The sequence below is a fragment of the Colius striatus genome, chromosome 2 (genome assembly GCF_028858725.1).
Source record: "Colius striatus isolate bColStr4 chromosome 2, bColStr4.1.hap1, whole genome shotgun sequence".
Taxonomy (NCBI): Eukaryota; Metazoa; Chordata; class Aves; order Coliiformes; family Coliidae; genus Colius; species Colius striatus.
In genome coordinates this window covers 41,336,469-41,355,328 of record NC_084760.1, presented here as the reverse complement: position 1 = coordinate 41,355,328, position 18,860 = coordinate 41,336,469, and the positions used below count along the sequence as shown (strand labels likewise).

The window sequence follows — 18,860 nt, the reverse complement described above, 5'->3', positions numbered from 1 at the left end:
TCTTCTCTTTGAAGAGTAGAGTGTAGTTGCTTCTTCTGGCTGCAGAAGATAAGTTGATGTTGACATTTTAATGGCCACACGGGTCTAACAGCTTGTAACTACAATTCCTGGCTCAGCAGAAGGGAGTCCATTCTTCCTTGTTACTGATTAGAGAGATCTGTGGCTGACAAGATGGAGCACTGCCTTATTTTTAACAGTGCTTCCAGCCATTTTTATGTCTTTGCTCATAGGAATGCGGTGGAACCAGTCCTGAGCTATCCCTCTGCTCTACTACATTTTCCATGGAAAAAGTATTCTTAGCTGTTTCACTTCTGTCCTGGTTTAGGCTCATCCAGGAACAAAGCAGCATGATCAGCAATAAGTACCTAGAGCCCTTGGAGTGCCCTAAGGAAAGGGAGGGCTCAATTGCCACTTATGGTCCCAGACAAAACAGATAAAACTACTCAACTTGGGGAAGAAAAATGAAATTAATTTAATCCACCACCAACCAAAAGCACATAATGCAAACTATAACAAACAGAAAACACCATAATGATGAAGAGTACAACCAGCCCTTTAAGACCACCTTCCTCCCACCTGTCCCCTCTTCCTGGACTCAGAGTTCTGATTCCAGTGTCTTTATCTCCTCCCAGCCTTCAACAGCTTAGAGAAGCAGAGAATGGGGGATTCAGTCAGTCCTTTCCTCATGGTTCTTGCTGCTTTCATCATCTCAAGGCAGATGGGACTCCTCACCAGTCATCCCTGCTCCAGCATGGGGTCTTTCACAGGCTTGGCAGCCCTGCACGAGCCACTCCAATGTGCATTCATCCCAAAGGCTGTAGCTCCTTTCTGCCTCTTGTGTGGATCTACTCTGCGGTGTCCAGACTCTCCGTACTGGCCTGTGCCATGACTACCTCCTCACACAGTCTCTCGCCCGTCCAGGTGCACTCACACGGAGCTGCTGGTAGCTCTCAGGCCTGCCATGGCCCTACATGGGTTGCAGGGGCACAGCCTGCCTTCTCACCATGGGTTGCAGAGAAATCTCTGGTCTGGTGCTTCTCCTTCCTTCCTCCTTCTCTGACTGAGGGGGTCCAAAAGGTCGCCTCCATCATGTAACACTGCTCCACTTCCTCTTCTGACTCAGATTTTATTTTTTCAATAATGATGTCAGAGGCACCAGATTGGCCTGGCTAGGCTGGAGGTTGGCCCACCTCAGAGCCAGGGTATGTTTCAAGAACTATTTAAGGAGGCAGTAGCGCAACCTCCTTTCCCACTTACGAAGCAAAAAGCAGTTCCACACAAAACCCATGACAACCTCTCAATTATAAAAGCTCTGGTTTTGCCCCAAAGAAGTGCTTTGCTCAATGCCAGCACAAACACCTGGCACATCTATCCATGGGTCATTGTGAGATGAAAACAGGATATTATTCCACACTGCCTTTTCCAAAAATGCCACCTTCCTGGGTGTTTTACTGAGCCGGAGTCTGCTGACAATAGCAGATCTTGTAAGAAGATATTAGCAGAGGAGGAGAACAGCTGCACAGAGCAGGGGAAATGATGTTTTTGGAGGACACAAGGCAGAGAGAGCACACAAAAGGAAATCAAGGCAATAATAGCGTCATCGTGTTCACACGGGTTATAAACCAATGCAATGGAGAGACACAGCTCATAAAGTTACAAAGTGCACAGCGTCAGAAGAAAGAAATGTGAATCAAAACAGATAAAAACTTGTTGCTTAGTTAAGTAGCTTCAATTAGCAAAGACTAAAACATTTTTAGAAGGTTTACAGAACCGTTATTCCCCTTTTGAAGTCAGCCCATGTACCAGCTCTGAATTACTTTGATATTGACAACATTTAAACTCAAAGAATTATATACAGGAATTTAAAATAATAATTGATTTAACTCCTAATAATTGAGTTCAAGCAATGATAATGGAGTTTTCTTCACTGAGCTGGTGGTGATAGAACATCTGTATCATCTGCAGTGGCATTAGAGATTAATCTACTTGGTTTCTATAATTAAGGAGCAACATCTTTATTGGGTTCCAGCTTTCATGACAGTTCCTACCTCATGCAAGCCTTGCACTTCCCACAGAGCAGAGTCCTTAGCAGTGTCTTCTCCATTTTGGGATTGCTGAAAATCAGAATAAGGGAATGAATGGTTGGAAAAACATATGGATATACTAACACCAGAAATGTCACAGGACTTTCCTTCTTCATGAAATAAATGAATGCCAAGACCAAACATACAAAGTTAATGGTGTAAATAAAGAAGAAGGACAGAATAGATTTCATGGCTTTGATATGGGCATCCATGCTGAGGTCCTTCACTGAGTTTGTCTGCATCTTGCGATTATGGGTCCAGAGAGAATGAAGGAGGAGAGGGGCAGAAAAGATGACCGCCATAAAAGCAGTGGCAAAAATGAAGCCACTGACAAACAAAAGAGGGAAAAAATTATCATCTAGTCTGACTATCAATTTAAACGTATTTCCTGCAGTTGTGGAGTTGAGGTTCCTACAGTGCATTTTAACAGTGATTTTGTAGAGAAGGATGGAGATAAGAAAAGATAAAAGCGCTGAACCAAGCAACAGCCATGGCACGATCCTGTCAATTTTTACTTTCAAGTAGATGAAGAAGACGTGCCTGAAATTTGCAATTTTTATACAATAAAAAAGACAAAGACAGGCAGAAACCCACAAGTTGCAGGTATTGAAAAAGCTTTGAACACCTGTTAATATCTGGAATGTGGGGTGAATACAAATGGAGCAGGGATGAATTATTGCAATAAAGTAATATAGCCATGTAATGCATATATGCATAAACCTGGAGCATCCCAGAAACAGGAGGATCTTCTCATTAGAGTTAAAAGTTCTCTTTTTGACCCAAGCAATACAAAGCACAGAAACAATGAAAGCGTTTATCCACATGCCAGAAAATGCCTGAAGTGTGATGATGGTCATAGTCATGACACGGACTGAAGTGGTATTAAATTTATCTGGAGAGTAGCAGATTTCCATCCTCGGAGGTGGGCAGCTGTACTGTGCCAGAAATGTTGGTTCTTGCACCAATGCTTGCGGCAGGTTGGCAGCTGGTGTTTTGTGAGTTTCACCTATGGAAACAGGAGCTTTATAGAGCTGCTGCTGGTGGTGATTTTGCTGCTGCTCATATTCAGAGCAAAGCAGGTGCAGGAATGTAAATGTGGTGGATATTGCCTTACCTGGTATCAGTGTCAGCCTTCAGTATTTGAATTTAAGCTCAGAAGAGCTGATCTGGGTGACACAAACAAAGTAGATGTTTTTCTGTGGCGGACAATGTAATGATTTAGTGCTTGTCCTGTGTTTGATGGCTGTCAGGATTGGTGATCTGTGTTCTCCTGTCCCATCATCACTTAGAGTGCTCATGCACAGGTTCTAGTGTTTGGACTTAAGGGTCTTTTCCAATTAAAACCATTCTAAAGTTCAACCAAGATGCTGGAAACTGGAGTTCACTTTGACCCTTCATGGGCGTGGAAACCCATGTCAGTTTTCCCCATGGTATTACCTTAATCATAAGTGAAGAGCAATATAGTAGGGGGAGAATGTTGAATCATAGAGTCATAGAATGGTAGGGGTTAGAAGGTACCTTTGGAGATCATCTAGTCCAACCCCCTTGCAGAAGCAGGTCCACCTAGATCAATTCACACAGGAACGTGTCCAGGAGGGTCTTGAAATCTTCCTATGAAGGAGACTCCACACCCTCCCTGGGCAGCCTGTGCCAGGGCTCCCTCACCCTCACAGGAAAATCGTTTTTTCTTATGTATAAATGGAACTTTCTGTGTTCCAGCTTCATCCCATTACCCCTTGTTGAACAAGACTGGCCCCAGAACCGATCCCTGTGGAACTCCACTGGCCACAGGCCTCCAACTTGATTCTGTGCTATTGATCACCCACCTCAGGGCTGTGTCATTCAGCCAACTCTTGATCCAGCTCACTGTCCACTCATCCAAGCCACACTGCTTGAGCTTTCTGATGAGGATGTTATGGGAAACAGTGTCAAAAGCTTGGCTGAAGTCAAGGTAGGTGACATGTACTGCTCTCCTCTCCTCTAGCCAGCCAGTTATGCACTCATAGAAGGCTATCAGGTTGGTCCAACAGGATTTCCCCTTGGTGAATCCATGTTGAGTCCCCCTGATAGCCATCTTTTCTCTCAAATGTTCAGTGATGACATTCAGGATGAGTTCTTCCATCATCTTTCCAGGGATGGAGGTGAGGCTGACCGGCCTGTAGTTTCCTGGGTCATCCTTCCTGGCCTTTTTGAAAACTGTCGTGACATTGGCCTTTCTCCAGTCCTCAGGCACCTCACCTGTCCTTCATGAATGTTAAAAAGTGATGCAGAGAGGCTTAGCAACCACATTAGCCATCTCCCTCAGTACTCTTGTATGCATCCCATCAGGACCCATTGAGTTATGAGCATTTAGCTTGGCCAACAAGTCTTTAACCTCTTCCTCTTCCACCCAGGGCAGGTCCTCTGCTGTGCAGACCATCCTACTGTCCTTGCTGTACTGGGCTTGCCGAGGGCCAGCCATGGCTGTAAAGTCCGAAGGAAAGAAGGCATTCAGTAGTTCGGCCTTCTCTGCACCGTCTGTCATCAGGGCACCCTCAGCGTTTAGCAGTGGGCCCATATTTCCCCTAATTTTCCTTTCCCCTGTTTTAGCCCCTGCAGAGCAACTTCTTCTCCTTTTCCAATATGTTAAACACAGAGGTGTTACCTCTTTTGCTAATAAGCTTGGCCTTGATCTGCAGTGGGTCCATTGTAACACTGACTGACACTGGCCCTGTCAGATACATGGGGAGCTTCTGGTATCTCGTTGTTTATAGAATCTGCCTTTCAAGCCTCACTGCTACCATAACCTGGCCACACAAAACCACTACATTATTACATCCTGTTTTTTACTTTTTTTTTATAGCTAAAAATCTTTCTACAGCCTGAACACTTTGACAAGTGTTTCTTCAGGCCAATGGCATGTTGGGGTGCATCAAGAATAGTGTGGCCAGCAGGTTGAGGGAGATTCTGCTCCCCCTCTACTCTGCCCTGATGAGGCCTCATCTGGAGTCCTGTGTCCAGTTCTGTGCTCCCAACCTCAAGAGGGACAGAGAACTTCTGGAGAGAGTCCAGCGCAAGGCCACCAAGATGATCAGGGGACTGAAACATCTTTCATACGAGGAAAGGCTGCAGGAACTGAGGCTGTTTAGTCTGGAGAAGAGGAGACTGAGGGCAGATCTTGTTAACGTTTACAAATATCTAAATTGTGGGTGTCAGGATGTTGGGACATCCCAGGTTTTTTTCTATTGTAGCTATCAACAGGACAATGGGTAATGGGATGAAGCTGGAACACAAGTAGTTTTACTTAAATATAAGAAAAAACTATTTCACTGTTCAGGTGACAGAGCAGTGGCACAGGCTGCCCAGGGGGTTGCGGGGTCTCCTTCCTTGGAGGTCTTCAAGACTCACCTGGACACGTTCCTATGTGACCTGATCTAGGTGAACCTGCTTCTGCAGGGGAGTTGGACTAGATGATCTCTAAAGGTCCCTTCCAACCCCTACCATTCTATGATTCTATAACCATTCTGTGATTCAGAAGGCCTAGAATTCATTTTAACAAGAAAATCCAGCACCTACCACGTGTTCTTCTAAAATTAAAGCCCTACTTGTATGTATATAGATTTTGGGTTTGTACAAGGCCTTGGACATTGCACCTTGCACATAGTGACCAGAGTTACCAACTAGATCTCGACTTATGCTTGGATGTAATTAGGAAAAATTTAAATCTCTACAGATATCTGTGTAGCTACAAGAAATAAACAAGCAGCATTTTTCCTCTTCAGACAGATGCATTTCTTTTTGGGGGGATAAAAATTCGACAACTACTTTTTTAATTTTGTTATGACATGTTCCTATTTGCTTTTTTAAATCTAAGGACCTTCCTACATCATGAACACATTGAAATGTTTCTTTAGAAGGCCTAGAGTTCATTTAAACAAGAAGGCATAGTACCTACCACATGTTCCCCTAAAATCTATTCAGATTTTCCAGTAGCTTTTCATAAAAATTCTGCTGTGATCTTCTACACCCTTTGTTTTTCACATACTTAAAGTCATGTAGAAAACTTGAAAAATACAGCCGAAAACCACATCAACCAGAGGAGAGTTTTGAATTATTTATACAGGCTGAGTGATTTGCACAGGCAGAATGATTTGCACATGGTGAAATATGGAAAGGAGAAGCAGATGGCTTCAAAGGTGTATCCTTGTGATGGATTGTAAATGCTGACATTAAGAGGGAAAGAGTAGAAGTACTTCTGGCTGTTTGTTTATATGTGCCATATCTTTATCAGAAAGCTGCAGAAGATGTTTAAATGCCAGCAAAAACACCATGCACATCTGCCCATGGGTCATTGTGAGATGAAAGCATGACTTCATTCCACAGAGTCTTTTCCAACATCCTGGGTATTTTACCGAGCCAGAGGCTGCTGGTAAAAGCAAATCCTGTAAGAAAGTAGTAGCAGAGCAAGACAGCAGGTTCACAGAGCAAGGGAAATTGTATTTTTGGAAGACATGAGGTAGAAAGACGACACGAAAGGGAATTAAGTGAATAATAGTGTCAACACGGTCACACACGAGTTATAAACTAATGCAAAGGAGAGACACAGCTCTTAGAGTTACAAAGTGCACAGCGTCAGAAGAAAGAAATGTGAATCAAAACAGATATAAACTTGTTGCTTAGTTAAGTAGCTTCAATTAGGAAAGAGTAAAGCATTTTTACAAGGTTTATAGAACTGTTATTCCCCTTTTGCAGTCAGCCCACGTAGCAGCTCTGAATTACTTTGATATTGACAACATTTAAACTCAAAGAATTATATACATGAATTTAAAATAATAATTGATTTAACTCCTAATAATCGAGTTCAAATAATGATAATGGAGTTTTCTTCACTGAGCTGGTGGTGATAGAACATCTGTATCATCTGCAGTGGTTGGAGAGTTGCATTAGAGATTGAACTACTTGGTTCTGTAATAAAGGAGCAACATCTTTATTGGGTTTCAGCTTTCATGACAGTTCCTACCTCATGCAAGCCTTGTACTTCCCACAGAGCAGAGTCTTTAGCAGTGTCTTCTCCATTTTGGGATTGCTGAAAATCAGAATAAGGGAATGAACAGTCGAAAAAAAATATGGATATACTAACGCAAGAAATGCTACAGGATTTTCCTTCTTTGTGGAATAAATCAATGTCAAGACCAAACATACAAAGTTAATGGTGTAAATAAAGAAGAAGGACAGAATAGATTTCATGGCTTTGATATGGGCATCCGTGCTGAGGTCCTTCACTGAGTTTGTCTGCATCTTGCGATTATGTGTCCAGAGAGAATAAAGGAGGAGAGAGGCAGAAAAGATGACCACCATGAAAGCAGTGGCAAAAAGGAAGCCACTGAAAAACAAAACAGGAAACAAATGTTCATCCATTTTGACTCTCAGTGTCAAGATATTTCCTGCAGTTGTGGAGTTGAGGTTCTTACACTGCACTTTATCAATGATGTCGTAGATAAGAGTCGAGAAGACAAGGGATAAAAGCACTGAACTCAGCAACAGCCATGGCATGATCCTGTCAATTTTGACTTTCAAGTAGATGAAGAAGACGTGCCTGAAATTTGCAATTTTTATACAATAAAAAAGACAAAGACAGGCAGAAACCCATAAGTTCGAGGAATTGAAAAAACTTTGAAAAGATGAAAATAGTTGGGCTGTGGGGTGAATACACATGGAGCAGGGATGAATTATTGCAATAAAGTAATATAGCCATGTAATGCATATATGCATAAACCTGGAGCATCCCAGAAACAGGAGGATCTTCTCATTAGAGTTAAAAGTTCTCTTTTTGACCCAAGCAATACAAAGCACAGAAACAATGAAAGCATTTATCCACATGCCAGAAAATGCCTGAAGTGTGATGATGGTCATAGTCATGACATGGAATGAAGTGGCATTAAATTTATCTGGAGAGTAGCAGATTTCCATCCTCGGAGGTGGGCAGCTGTACTGTGCCAGAAATGTTGGTTCTTGCACCAATACTCGGGGCAGGTTGGCAGCTGATGTTTTATGAGTTTCACCTATGGAAACAGGAGCTTTATAGAGCTGCTGCTGGTGGTGATTTTGCTGCTGCTCATATTCAGAGCAAAGCAGGTGCAGGAATGTAAATGTGGTGGATATTGCCTTACCTGGTATCAGTGTCAGCCTTCAGTATTTGAATTTAAGCTCAGAAGAGCTGATCTGGGTGACACAAACAAAGTAGATGTTTTTCTGTGGCGGACAGTGTAATGATTTAGTGCTTGTCCTGTGTTTGATGGCTGTCAGGATTGGTGATCTGTGTTCTCCTGTCCCATCATCACTTAGAGTGCTCATGCACAGGTTCCAGTGTTTGGACTTAAGGGTCTTTTCCAATTAAAACCATTCTAAAGTTCAACCAAGATGCTGGAAACTGGAGTTCACTTTGACCCCTCATGGGCACGGAAACCCATGTTAGTTTTCCCCATGATATTACCTTAATCATAAGTGCAGAGCAATATAGTAGGGGGAGAATGTTGAATCATAGAGTCATAGAACGGTAGGGGTTAGAAAGTACCTTTAGAGATCATCTAGTCCAACCCCCTTGCAGAAGCAGGTCCACCTAGATCAATTCACACAGGAACGTGTCCAGGAGGGTCTTGAAATCTTCCTATGAAGGAGACTCCACACCCTCCCTGGGCAGCCTGTGCCAGGGCTCCCTCACCCTCACAGGAAAATCGTTTTTTCTTATGTATAAATGGAACTTTTTGTGTTCCAGCTCCATCCCATTACCCCTTGTCCTGTAGCTAGATACAAAAGAGATAAGGGATGCCCCAACTTCCTGACATCCACCATTGATATACTTATAAATATTAATGGAATCTGTCCTCAGTCTCCTCTTCTGTAGACTAAACAGCCTCCGTTCCCTCAGCCTTTCCTCATAAGAAAGATGCTCCAGTCCCCTGCATCTTGGTGGCCCTGCTCTGGACTCTCTCCAGAAGTTCCCTGTCCGTCTTGAGCTCGGGAGCCCAGAAGTGGGCACAGAACTCCAGATGAAGCCTCACCAGGGCAGAGTAGAGGAAAAGCAGAACCTCTCTCGAACTACTGGCCGCACTCTTCTTGATGCATCCCAGGATGCCATTGGCCTTCTTGGCCACGAAGGCACATTGCTGGCTCACGGCTACTTTATTACCAACCAGGATTCCCAGGTCTCTCTCTGCAGAGCTGCTCTCCAGCAGGTCATCCCCAGCCTGTTCTGGTGCATGAGTTTATTCCTCCCCAGATGCAGGACTCTGCTCTTGTTGAACCTCATGAGGTTCCTCTGTGCCCAGCACTCAAGCTGATTGAGACACTGCTAAATGGCAGCACAGGCTTCTGGGGAATCAGCCAGTCCTTCCAGGTTGGTACCATCAGGGAACTTGCTGAGGGTACATTCTGCCCTCTCATCCAGGTCACTGATGAAGATGTTGAACCAGACTGGTCCCAGGACCGATCCCTGTGGAACTCCACTGGCCACAGGCCTCCTACTTGATTCTGTGCCATTGATCACCACCCTCTGGGCTCTGTCATTCACCCAGCTCTTGATCCACCTCACTGTCCACTCATCCAAGCCACACTGCTTGAGCTTTCTGATGAGGATGTTATGGGAGACAGTGTCAAAAGCCTGGCTGAAGTCAAGGTAGATGACATGTACTGCTCTCCTCCTGTCCACTAGCCAGCCAGTTATGCACTCATAGAAGGCTATCTGGTCCAACAGGATTTCCCCTTGGTGAGTCCATGTTGAGTCCCCCTGATAGCCATCTTTTCCCTCAAATGTTTAGTGATGACATTCAGGATGAGTTCTTCCATCATCTTTCCAGGGATGGAAGTGAGGCCGACCGGCCTGTAGTTTCCTGGGTCATCCTTCCTGGCCTTTTTGAAGACTGGCGTGACATTGGCCTTTCTCTAGTCCTCAGGCACCTCGCCTGTCCCCCATGAATGTTAAAAAATGATGCAGAGAGGCTTAGCAACCACATTAGCCATCTCCCTCATCACTCTTGTATGCATCCCGTCAGGACCCATTGAGTTATGAGCATTTAGCTTGGCCAACAAGTCTTTAACCTCTTCCTCTTCAACCCAGGGCAGGTCCTCTGCTGTGCAGACCATCCTACTGTCCTTGCTGTACTGGGCTTGCCGAGGGCCGGCCTTGGCTGTAAAGACCAAAGCAAAGAAGGCATTCAGTAGTTCGGCCTTCTCTGCACCCTCTGTCACTAGGGCACCCTCAGCGTTTAGCAGTGGGCCCATATTTCCCCTAATCTTCCTTTTGCTGTCAATGTACCTGAAAAATGTATTATTACTTTCCTGAACTTTCCTGGCTAGGAGATGTTGAAGTGTATAGAGGAAAAAGGCAAACATAAGCATGACTCCCTGTGGCAGAGTTCAAACGCCATCTGCTAGCAATGTGCAGAGTTTTAGAAATGAGACCATGCTGGATTCCCAACACACTGAAATACTGTCAAACTTCCCAATGACTTTTAAGTCCTGAAAACCTTTAACAGGCAAGGTATGTTGAGCTCTGTAGGGCATGGACTGCCTATCGATTTTGGGTTTGTACAGGGCCTTGCACATGGAGACCCCACTTACCATCTAGATCTTGGCTCATTCTGTGGCTTAATTTGTAAAACATTACATCTCGATATGTATCTATGTAGCTACAAGAAATAAACCACCAGCATTTTCCCTCTTCAGATTGAAGTGCTTGCTTTCTGGGAGAGAAAAATATGAGCATAGCTCTTTGTATATTACTATCTGTGGTGATTTAGCCCTGGGTGTGTGCCAGGTGCCCACCAAGTCATTCTATCATTCCCCCTCCTAAACTGGGCACGGGAGAGAGAAATATAATGAAAGGCTATGGGTTGAGATAAGGACAGGGAGACTGCTCAGCAATTACTACCATGGGCAAAACAGACTCACCTTGGGGAGAAATGGTTTCATTTATTAACAATCAATCAAAATAGAGTAGTGAAATGAGAAGCGAAAAACATTTTAAAACGCCTCCTTCTTCCTGAGACTCTTCTTCCTCTCCCAGACACAGTGCAGGGGATGAGGGATGGGAGTTGTGGTCAGTTCATTACAGGTGGACTTTGCTACTGCTGCTTCTCAGGGAGAGGCCTCCTCACACTTCCCACTGCTACAGTGTGGCGTTCCTCCCAGGGGACATAGTCTTCCACGGACTTCTCCAACCTGGTTCCTTCCCACAGGGTGCAGCCCTTCACAAACTGCCCAGTGTTGGTCATCCCAAGAGATACAGTCCCTCAGGAGCAAACTGCTCTAGCATGGGTCCCCCACAGGGTCCCAAGTCCTGACAGCAAACCTTGTCTGGTGTGTGCTGCTTTCTCCATGAGTTCCCAAATCTTGCCGGGAACTTTCTCCAGTGTGGGTTTCCAATGGGATCACAGTTTTCCTTCAGGCACCCACCCGCTCTGTTGTGGGGTCCTCCACACTCTGTGAGTGGGTCTCTGCTCACCAGTGGCCTCCATGGGCTGCAGGGGCACAGCTGCCTCACCATGGTCTGCACCACAGGTCACAGGGGAGTCTGCGTTCCAGTGCCTGGGCACTTTTCTCCCCCTCCGTCTCCACTGACCTGGATGTCTGCAGGGATGTTGCTCTCACATTCTCACTCCCTTGTGCTTCTGAAGTGGTTTTAGCCCCTGCACACCAACTTCTTCCCCTTCCCTAATATGTTAAACACAGAGGCCTTGCCTCCATCGCTAATGGTCTCTGCTCCTCCACATTTTCCATGGAAGAAGCATTTTTAGTTCTTTTACTGCTCAATCAGAAAAGATCTGATTTTTGCCCTAAAGCAGTTCTTCATGCCGGCACAAACACCCCACTCATCTGCCCATGGGTCACTGTGAGAAGAAAGCATGTCTTTATTCCACACCGCCTTTTCCAAAAATGCCACCATCCTGGGTGTTTTACTGAGCCAGAGTCTGCTGAAAATAGCAGATCTTGTAGGAAGATATTAGCAGAGCCGGAGAACAGCTGCACAGAGCAGGGGAAATGATGTTTTTGGAGGACACAAGGCAGAGAGAGCACACAAAAGGGAATCAAGGCAATAATAGTGTCATTGTGTTCACACGGGTTATAAACCAATGCACTGGAGTGACACAGCTCATAAAGTTACAAAGTGCACAGCGTCAGAAGAAAGAAATGTGAATCAAAACAGATAAAAACTTGTTGCTTAGTTAAGTAGCTTCAATTAGCAAAGACTAAAGCATTTTTAGAAGGTTTACAGAACCGTTATTCCCCTTTTGCAGTCAGCCCATGTACCAGCTCTGAATTACTTTGATATTGACAACATTTAAACTCAAAGAATTATATACATGAATTTAAAATAATAATTGATTTAACTCCTAATAATTGAGTTCAAATAATGATAATGGAGTTTTCTTCACTGCGGTGGTGGTCATAGAACATCTGTATCATCTGCAGTGGTTGGAGAGTTGCATTAGAGATTGAACTACTTGGTTTTTGTAATAAGGGAGCAACATCTTTATTGGGTTTCAGCTTTCATGACAGTTCCTACCTCATGCAAGCCTTGCACTTCCCACAGAGCAGAGTCTTTAGCAGTGTCTTCTCCATTTTGGGATTGCTGAAAATCAGAATAAGGGAATGAATAGTCGGAAAAACATATGGATATATGAACTCCAGAAATGCTACAGGACTTTCCTTCTTCATGGAATAAATGAATGTCAAGACCAAACATACAAAGTTAATGGTGTAAATAAAGAAGAAGGACAGAATAGATTTCATGGCTTTGATATGGGCATCCATGCTGAGGTCCTTCACCGAGTTAGTGTGCATCTTGCGATTATGGGTCCAGAGAGAATAAAGGAGGAGAGAGGCAGAAAAGATGACCGCCATGAAAGCAGTGGCAAAAAGGAAGCCACTGAAAAACAAAACAGGAAAAAAATGTTCATCCATTCTGACTGTCAGTGTCAAGATATTTCCTGCAGTTGTGGAGTTGAGGTTCTTACATTGTATTTTATTCATTCTGTCGTAGATAATGAAGAAGATGAGAAGGGATAAAAGCACTGAACTCAGCAACAGCCATGGCACGATCCTGTCAATTTTGACTTTCAGGTAGATGAAGAAGACATGCCTGAAATTTGCAATTTTTATACAATAAAAAAGACAAAGACAGGCAGAAACCCATAAGTTCAAGGAATTGAAAAAACTTTGAACACTGGTTAATATCTGGAATGTGGGGTGAATACAAATGGAGCAGGGATGAATTATTGCAATGAAGGAAAATACCCATGCAATGCATATATGCATAAACCTGGAGCATCCCAGAAACAGGAGGATCTTCTCATTAGAGTTAAAAGTTCTCTTTTTGATCCAAGCAATACAAAGCACAGAAACAATGAAAGCGTTTATCCACATGCCAGAAAATGCCTGAAGTGTGATGATGGTCATAGTCATGACATGGAATGAAGTGGCATTAAATTTATCTGGAGAGTAGCAGATTTCCATCCTCGGAGGTGGGCAGCTGTACTGTGCCAGAAATGTTGGTTCTTGCACCAATACTCGGGGCAGGTTGGCAGCTGATGTTTTATGAGTTTCACCTATGGAAACAGGAGCTTTATAGAGCTGCTGCTGGTGGTGATTTTGCTGCTGCTCATATTCAGAGCAAAGCAGGTGCAGGAATGTAAATGTGGTGGATATTGCCTTACCTGGTATCAGTGTCAGCCTTCAGTATTTGAATTTAAGCTCAGAAGAGCTGATCTGGGTGACACAAACAAAGTAGATGTTTTTCTGTGGCGGACAGTGTAATGATTTAGTGCTTGTCCTGTGTTTGATGGCTGTCAGGATTGGTGATCTGTGTTCTCCTGTCCCATCATCACTTAGAGTGCTCATGCACAGGTTCCAGTGTTTGGACTTAAGGGTCTTTTCCAATTAAAACCATTCTAAAGTTCAACCAAGATGCTGGAAACTGGAGTTCACTTTGATCCTTCATGGGCATGGAAACCCATGTCAGTTTTCCCCATGGTATTACCTTAATCATAAGTGCAGAGCAATATAGTAGGGGGAGAATGTTGAATCATAGAGTCATAGAACGGTAGGGGTTAGAAGGTACCTTTGGAGATCATCTAGTCCAACCCCCTTGCAGAAGCAGGTCCACCTAGATCAGTTCACACAGGAACGTGTCCAGGAGGGTCTTGAAATCTTCCTATGAAGGAGACTCCACACCCTCCCTGGGCAGCCTGTGCCAGGGCTCCCTCACCCTCACAGGAAAATAGTTTTTTCTTATGTATAAATGGAACTTTTTGTGTTCCAGCTCCATCCCATTACCCCTTGTCCTGTTGCTAGATACAAAAGAGATAAGGGATGCCCCAACTTCCTGACATCCACCATTAATATACTTATAAATATTATTGGAATCTGCCCTCAGTTTGTGTTCCAGCTTCATCCCATTACCCCTTGTCCTGTTGGTAGCTACAAAAGAAAAAAGGGATGTCCCAACCTCCTGACACCCACCATTTAGATATTTGTAAATGTTAATAAGATCTCCCCTCAGTCTCCTCTTCTCCAGACTAAACAGCCCCAGTTCCTGCAGCCTTTCCTCACAAGGAAGATGCTCCAGTCCCCTGATCATCTTGGTGGCCCTGCATTGGACTCTCTCCAGAAGTTCTCTGTCCCTCTTGAGGTTGGGAGCCCAGAAGTGGACGCAGTACTCCAGCTGAGGCCTCACCAGGGCAGAGTAGAGGAAAAGCAGAACCTCTCTCGACCTGCTGGCCACCCTCTTCTTGATGCATCCCAGGATGCCATTGGCCTTCTTGGACACGAGGGCACATTGCCGGTTCATGGTTAGTTTATTACCAACCAATACTCCCGGGTCCCTCTCTGCAGAGCTGCTCTCCAGCATCCTCCTTATGGATGGATATGGACCAGAAGCTCAGAAGAGCAGTGCTGAGAGAAAACAACCCATTTCTCTGAGGCTAAAATTGCAAGAAACAACGTGAAGCCAGGTGGTCTTCAGGTCCTTTTGTCCTGCAAAAAGTCAGGAATGAAGTTGTCACACTGTGATGATGACATTCTTCGTCGATGCATTTGAAAAACTACCTTGTGTGTGAAGAGCGGCCTTATGGGCACTGGATATAGTGCTGCTACTCTGCATTGGAATATCAGTAGGAAGCAGCATTTAGTGAATCGCCCACTTCTCTGTATTCATTTACCCTCACCTTCATGCCTATAGAGGGTGGAAATTTTACAGACTGGATATCAAAGAGGAAAATGAATTCCCTTTTTTTTTTCTTATAGTCTATGTCCTTGAGTCCAGGACTCCGCGTTGGCTTGTTCCACCTGGCCGTTAGTGGATTTTCTTCCCCTGGAAGTTCTGGACAGAAAGGTCCATAAAGGTTGGTGTTGGAAAGAGAAGATGGAAAGGCCTGGAAATTTCCACAAGGATCATGTTGTAGGAAGCCCAATATCTTAGATTTGGAAACATACTGAAAGATTCAGCAAGCCCTGGAAGGAACCTGCATCCCTTCCCACTGCACTCTGCTGCAACACAACTCCTAGAGAAACCTTACTGGTTACCCTAATTCAACTCCTACTTCATTGGTGTGCATCTATCTTTAGTGAGTTGGTTGGTTTCACGTGACCGATGACCAAGATATGAAGCCTCAGTGCTGCCCACGTTCTGAGATCGTTGTCTGAGAGAGTTTTCATTTCCTGACATTGCCTGCTATCTGCTTTATGCTCTGGTGTAAGTATTCTCTGGTTTTGCTGACAGAACAGAAGATATGGTGCAGGGTAGCTGTTTTGGTTTTTTTGGTTGTTTTTGTTTTATTTCTCTTGTCTCCATATGTATGTGAGAAAAATATCAGTTGTTTCTGTAACAAAATGTCTAAAGATGAACTATCTATACTCGGACTATGCTTATACAGGGACACTAAATGAAAATATTACACTAGCAGTATCATACAGTGGCTAGGGTTTGGGCTCAGCTCTGTGTGGGGAATCTAACACCTTAAAAAAGTAAGGGTATAAAATTAGAGTATCAAATGCTATGTTTTTAGTGCATGGAAGATGCACATCAGCCTCTTAAAACACAGGTGTCTTGCCAGTTCAAATCCATCCTCTCCAGCACCACTCTAGAAGGGGCAGGAGTCTCTCAAACTTTGTATCTACCAGCCCACATGAATATTTTGGATACCCTTATCTATCTAAAATGGCACCAGACACCTATGTTTAGGCAACTGTATAGACATACAGCTGTAAGGGGATTAGTTGTTTCAATCTGACCTTAGTGCAGACTGAACCTCTTCCTACTCCAGAGTCCTTGTCTTTCTCCTTTGATCACATGAGGAATCCCAGATGATATAGCCCAAGTTAACTAATGGGTTAGGCTGTCAGATACCTACCTTCTAGAGAAATCCATTCCACCAACATATCAACTTCAATATTCAGAATTCTGTAGTTACTTTAGGATACAAGCCTGGGTAATAGGGGAGATTAAATTGTTATGGAAATTAAATTGTTATGGAAACCTTAATTCAACCCCCTGTCCTCCTTAGATGAAGGTAGATGACTAGCATGTTATAGTGTGGCAATGGTTCCTTGTGTGCTTGATTCTGTGCAGGTTCTGTTTACAGAGAGATGGGTTGGTTGATGAGGCAGCCTGATAGACTGTGCAGTTTTTGGAAAAAACATATATTGCCGTTCTTGATATGTTGCTCTGGCCTAAGTGGTTGCTTATCTCATTTCAGAAACAGGAAGGAAGCTTTTTGGAGGTGAGCACTGGTATGCACTGCTGATCTAAACCAACATCAGCAAGTGTGTAGGTTTGGCTTAAAATGTTAACACAGGCCTGTTGATCTCATCTGGAGATCTTATTAACATTTATAAATATCTAAAGGGTGGGTGTCAGGAGGTTGGGGCATCCCTTTTTTTTGTAGCTAGCAACAGGACAAGGGGTAGTGGGATGAAGCTGGAACACAAAGAGTTCCACTTAAATACGTAAGAAAAAACTATTTCACTGTTCAGGTGACAGAGCAGTGGCACAGGCTGCCCAGAGGGGTTGTGGAGTCTCCTTCCTTGGAAGTCTTCAAGAGCCACCTAGACATGTTCCTATGTGACCTGATCTAGGTGAACCTGCTTCTGCAGGGGAGTTGGACTAGATCTCTAAAGGTCCCTTCCAACCCCTACCATCCTGTGATTCTATGATTAACAACTGGAGAGGAATGCTCTGAGAAACAGCTCCTACCAATGGAAATTTCCCATCCCCTATATCCTAGCTGACAGCCTGGGTAATAAGACTTTTTATTATGGTAGCATTGTATTACTTGCATTAGATATACCCTGGTTTTGTCCAAGTTGCTGTTATTCCATTTGTGTTTATTGTGTTGCATTAATACCCTTGTTACTGTTGGCAAGACAGATCAACACAACTCTGTCCTGCCATGTTGTTTTCAAGGTAACAGCCTTAGTGACCAGCTAGATGCTGATGAGCAACCAATTTAACTAACATTAGCGAGACTGCTAGATAAAAAGAAGTCAGGAAATCCTAATCTCAAGAACAGGCATATTGATCTACTGCACCTTTCCTGCCTGATCTCATTTTAACAGCCTTAGCTCAGTACAGACAGAAAGGAAATGCAGATATTTCATAAGTAAAAAATGTTCAGAGCATTCTCCCTTCTGGTTTCCATTTAGGTTTAGGGAATATTTTAAGTTTTAAAGTTTTAGGGACTATTTTAATCTTTTTTAAGGCATAAAAACAAATAGCAAATCAGTGTTAAAATCCTATGGCTCTTGTGTTTACTAACCCTGAGCTTGAAGTTTACAGTACTTGAATTTATACAAAAACATGCAATAATATTACCTTGTGAAACTTGATCAATGCCCTGGTTGTCTAGCAATCTACTTGTTTGTTTCAGCACTATCAGTTTATCTAATAAAAGATGTTAACTCTCCCAATGGCCTCTGAAAAAATTGCTCCATTCAGGGAATTCTGTTAAAATCATCCTGCCCCATGATTCAAGTTGATGTTTTTTATACATGTTCATAGTTTTAGTGCACGCTTGTTCATACTTTCTATCTAAAATTGTAGATATTTCTAATATTCTAAAAGTGTAACAACTGATATTGTCACCCTCTGCTGTGGGTTTCAGATCTGAATGCAAAAGTTGTTATCGTGCAGGTGTTTAACATGTTCAGGCTGTTGATTTCAAGCCCTATAGAGGGAAGCAGGCTTACCTGAAATTTGAGAAGCTGGATGGATAATTTTGTATTACCAATCTGGTTTGTACCATCTTTTTTGATACTTTTCCCAACTCTAGTGACCTTTTTTTTTTTCATGCTTTTCCAAAAGATATAAATGTCTGAGCCACATTTTTCTCACAGAAGTTATCCCAGAGTTAAACTCAATGCAAAGAGACTAACCAAAGTTAGTTATTATCTGCATTTCATGTTCTCTTATATAAGAAAATGCTATTTTATTCCCTTTTGCCTTCTAGCTGTTGAGGTGAATCCCTTTCTTGGCACTCTTTTAGGAAAAAGAAGCAAGTAACTTCCTCCTATTGTGGAGTAGGGGCAGGATTTGTCACCAGTATGTTGGCACCAGCACATAGCTTCCTACTTGCTTTCAGCTGCAGCATTGGGTTTACTTGACCAATGCTGAAGCCAACACTCTCCATTGCTGTGCAGGTCACCGCAGTTTGTCTTTGCAGTCAGTGGGGAGGTGATTACTCTTCCAGGTCACAAAGCATCTCACCTAAAATATAAATCTAAAATAGATCTGGTGACATTCAA

The 18,860-nt window shown here is 43.5% G+C and overlaps 3 protein-coding genes across 3 annotated transcripts; all 3 read right to left on the bottom strand.

The window, feature by feature from the left end:
- Positions 1 to 2,044: 2,044 nt before the first annotated feature.
- LOC104550301 (taste receptor type 2 member 41) lies at positions 2,045 to 2,998 on the bottom strand. Its single transcript, XM_010204965.2, has one exon. It carries the CDS (start codon positions 2,996 to 2,998, stop codon positions 2,045 to 2,047), a length of 954 nt encoding a protein of 317 aa, XP_010203267.2.
- Positions 2,999 to 7,079: 4,081 nt separating this feature from the next.
- On the bottom strand, positions 7,080 to 8,033 carry LOC133624912 (taste receptor type 2 member 7-like). Its single transcript, XM_061990104.1, has one exon. The coding sequence runs from the start codon at positions 8,031 to 8,033 to the stop codon at positions 7,080 to 7,082; it is 954 nt and encodes a 317-aa protein (XP_061846088.1).
- A 4,590-nt stretch (positions 8,034 to 12,623) lies between these two features.
- Positions 12,624 to 13,577, bottom strand: LOC133624898 (taste receptor type 2 member 9-like). Its single transcript, XM_061989977.1, has one exon. The coding sequence runs from the start codon at positions 13,575 to 13,577 to the stop codon at positions 12,624 to 12,626; it is 954 nt and encodes a 317-aa protein (XP_061845961.1).
- Positions 13,578 to 18,860: the final 5,283 nt, after the last annotated feature.

Coding starts and splice junctions, on each gene's coding strand:
- LOC133624898 (XM_061989977.1), bottom strand. CDS start 13,577: ATGGAAATCTGCTACTCTCCAGATAAATTTAATGCCACTTCATTCCAT.
- LOC104550301 (XM_010204965.2), bottom strand. CDS start 2,998: ATGGAAATCTGCTACTCTCCAGATAAATTTAATACCACTTCAGTCCGT.
- LOC133624912 (XM_061990104.1), bottom strand. CDS start 8,033: ATGGAAATCTGCTACTCTCCAGATAAATTTAATGCCACTTCATTCCAT.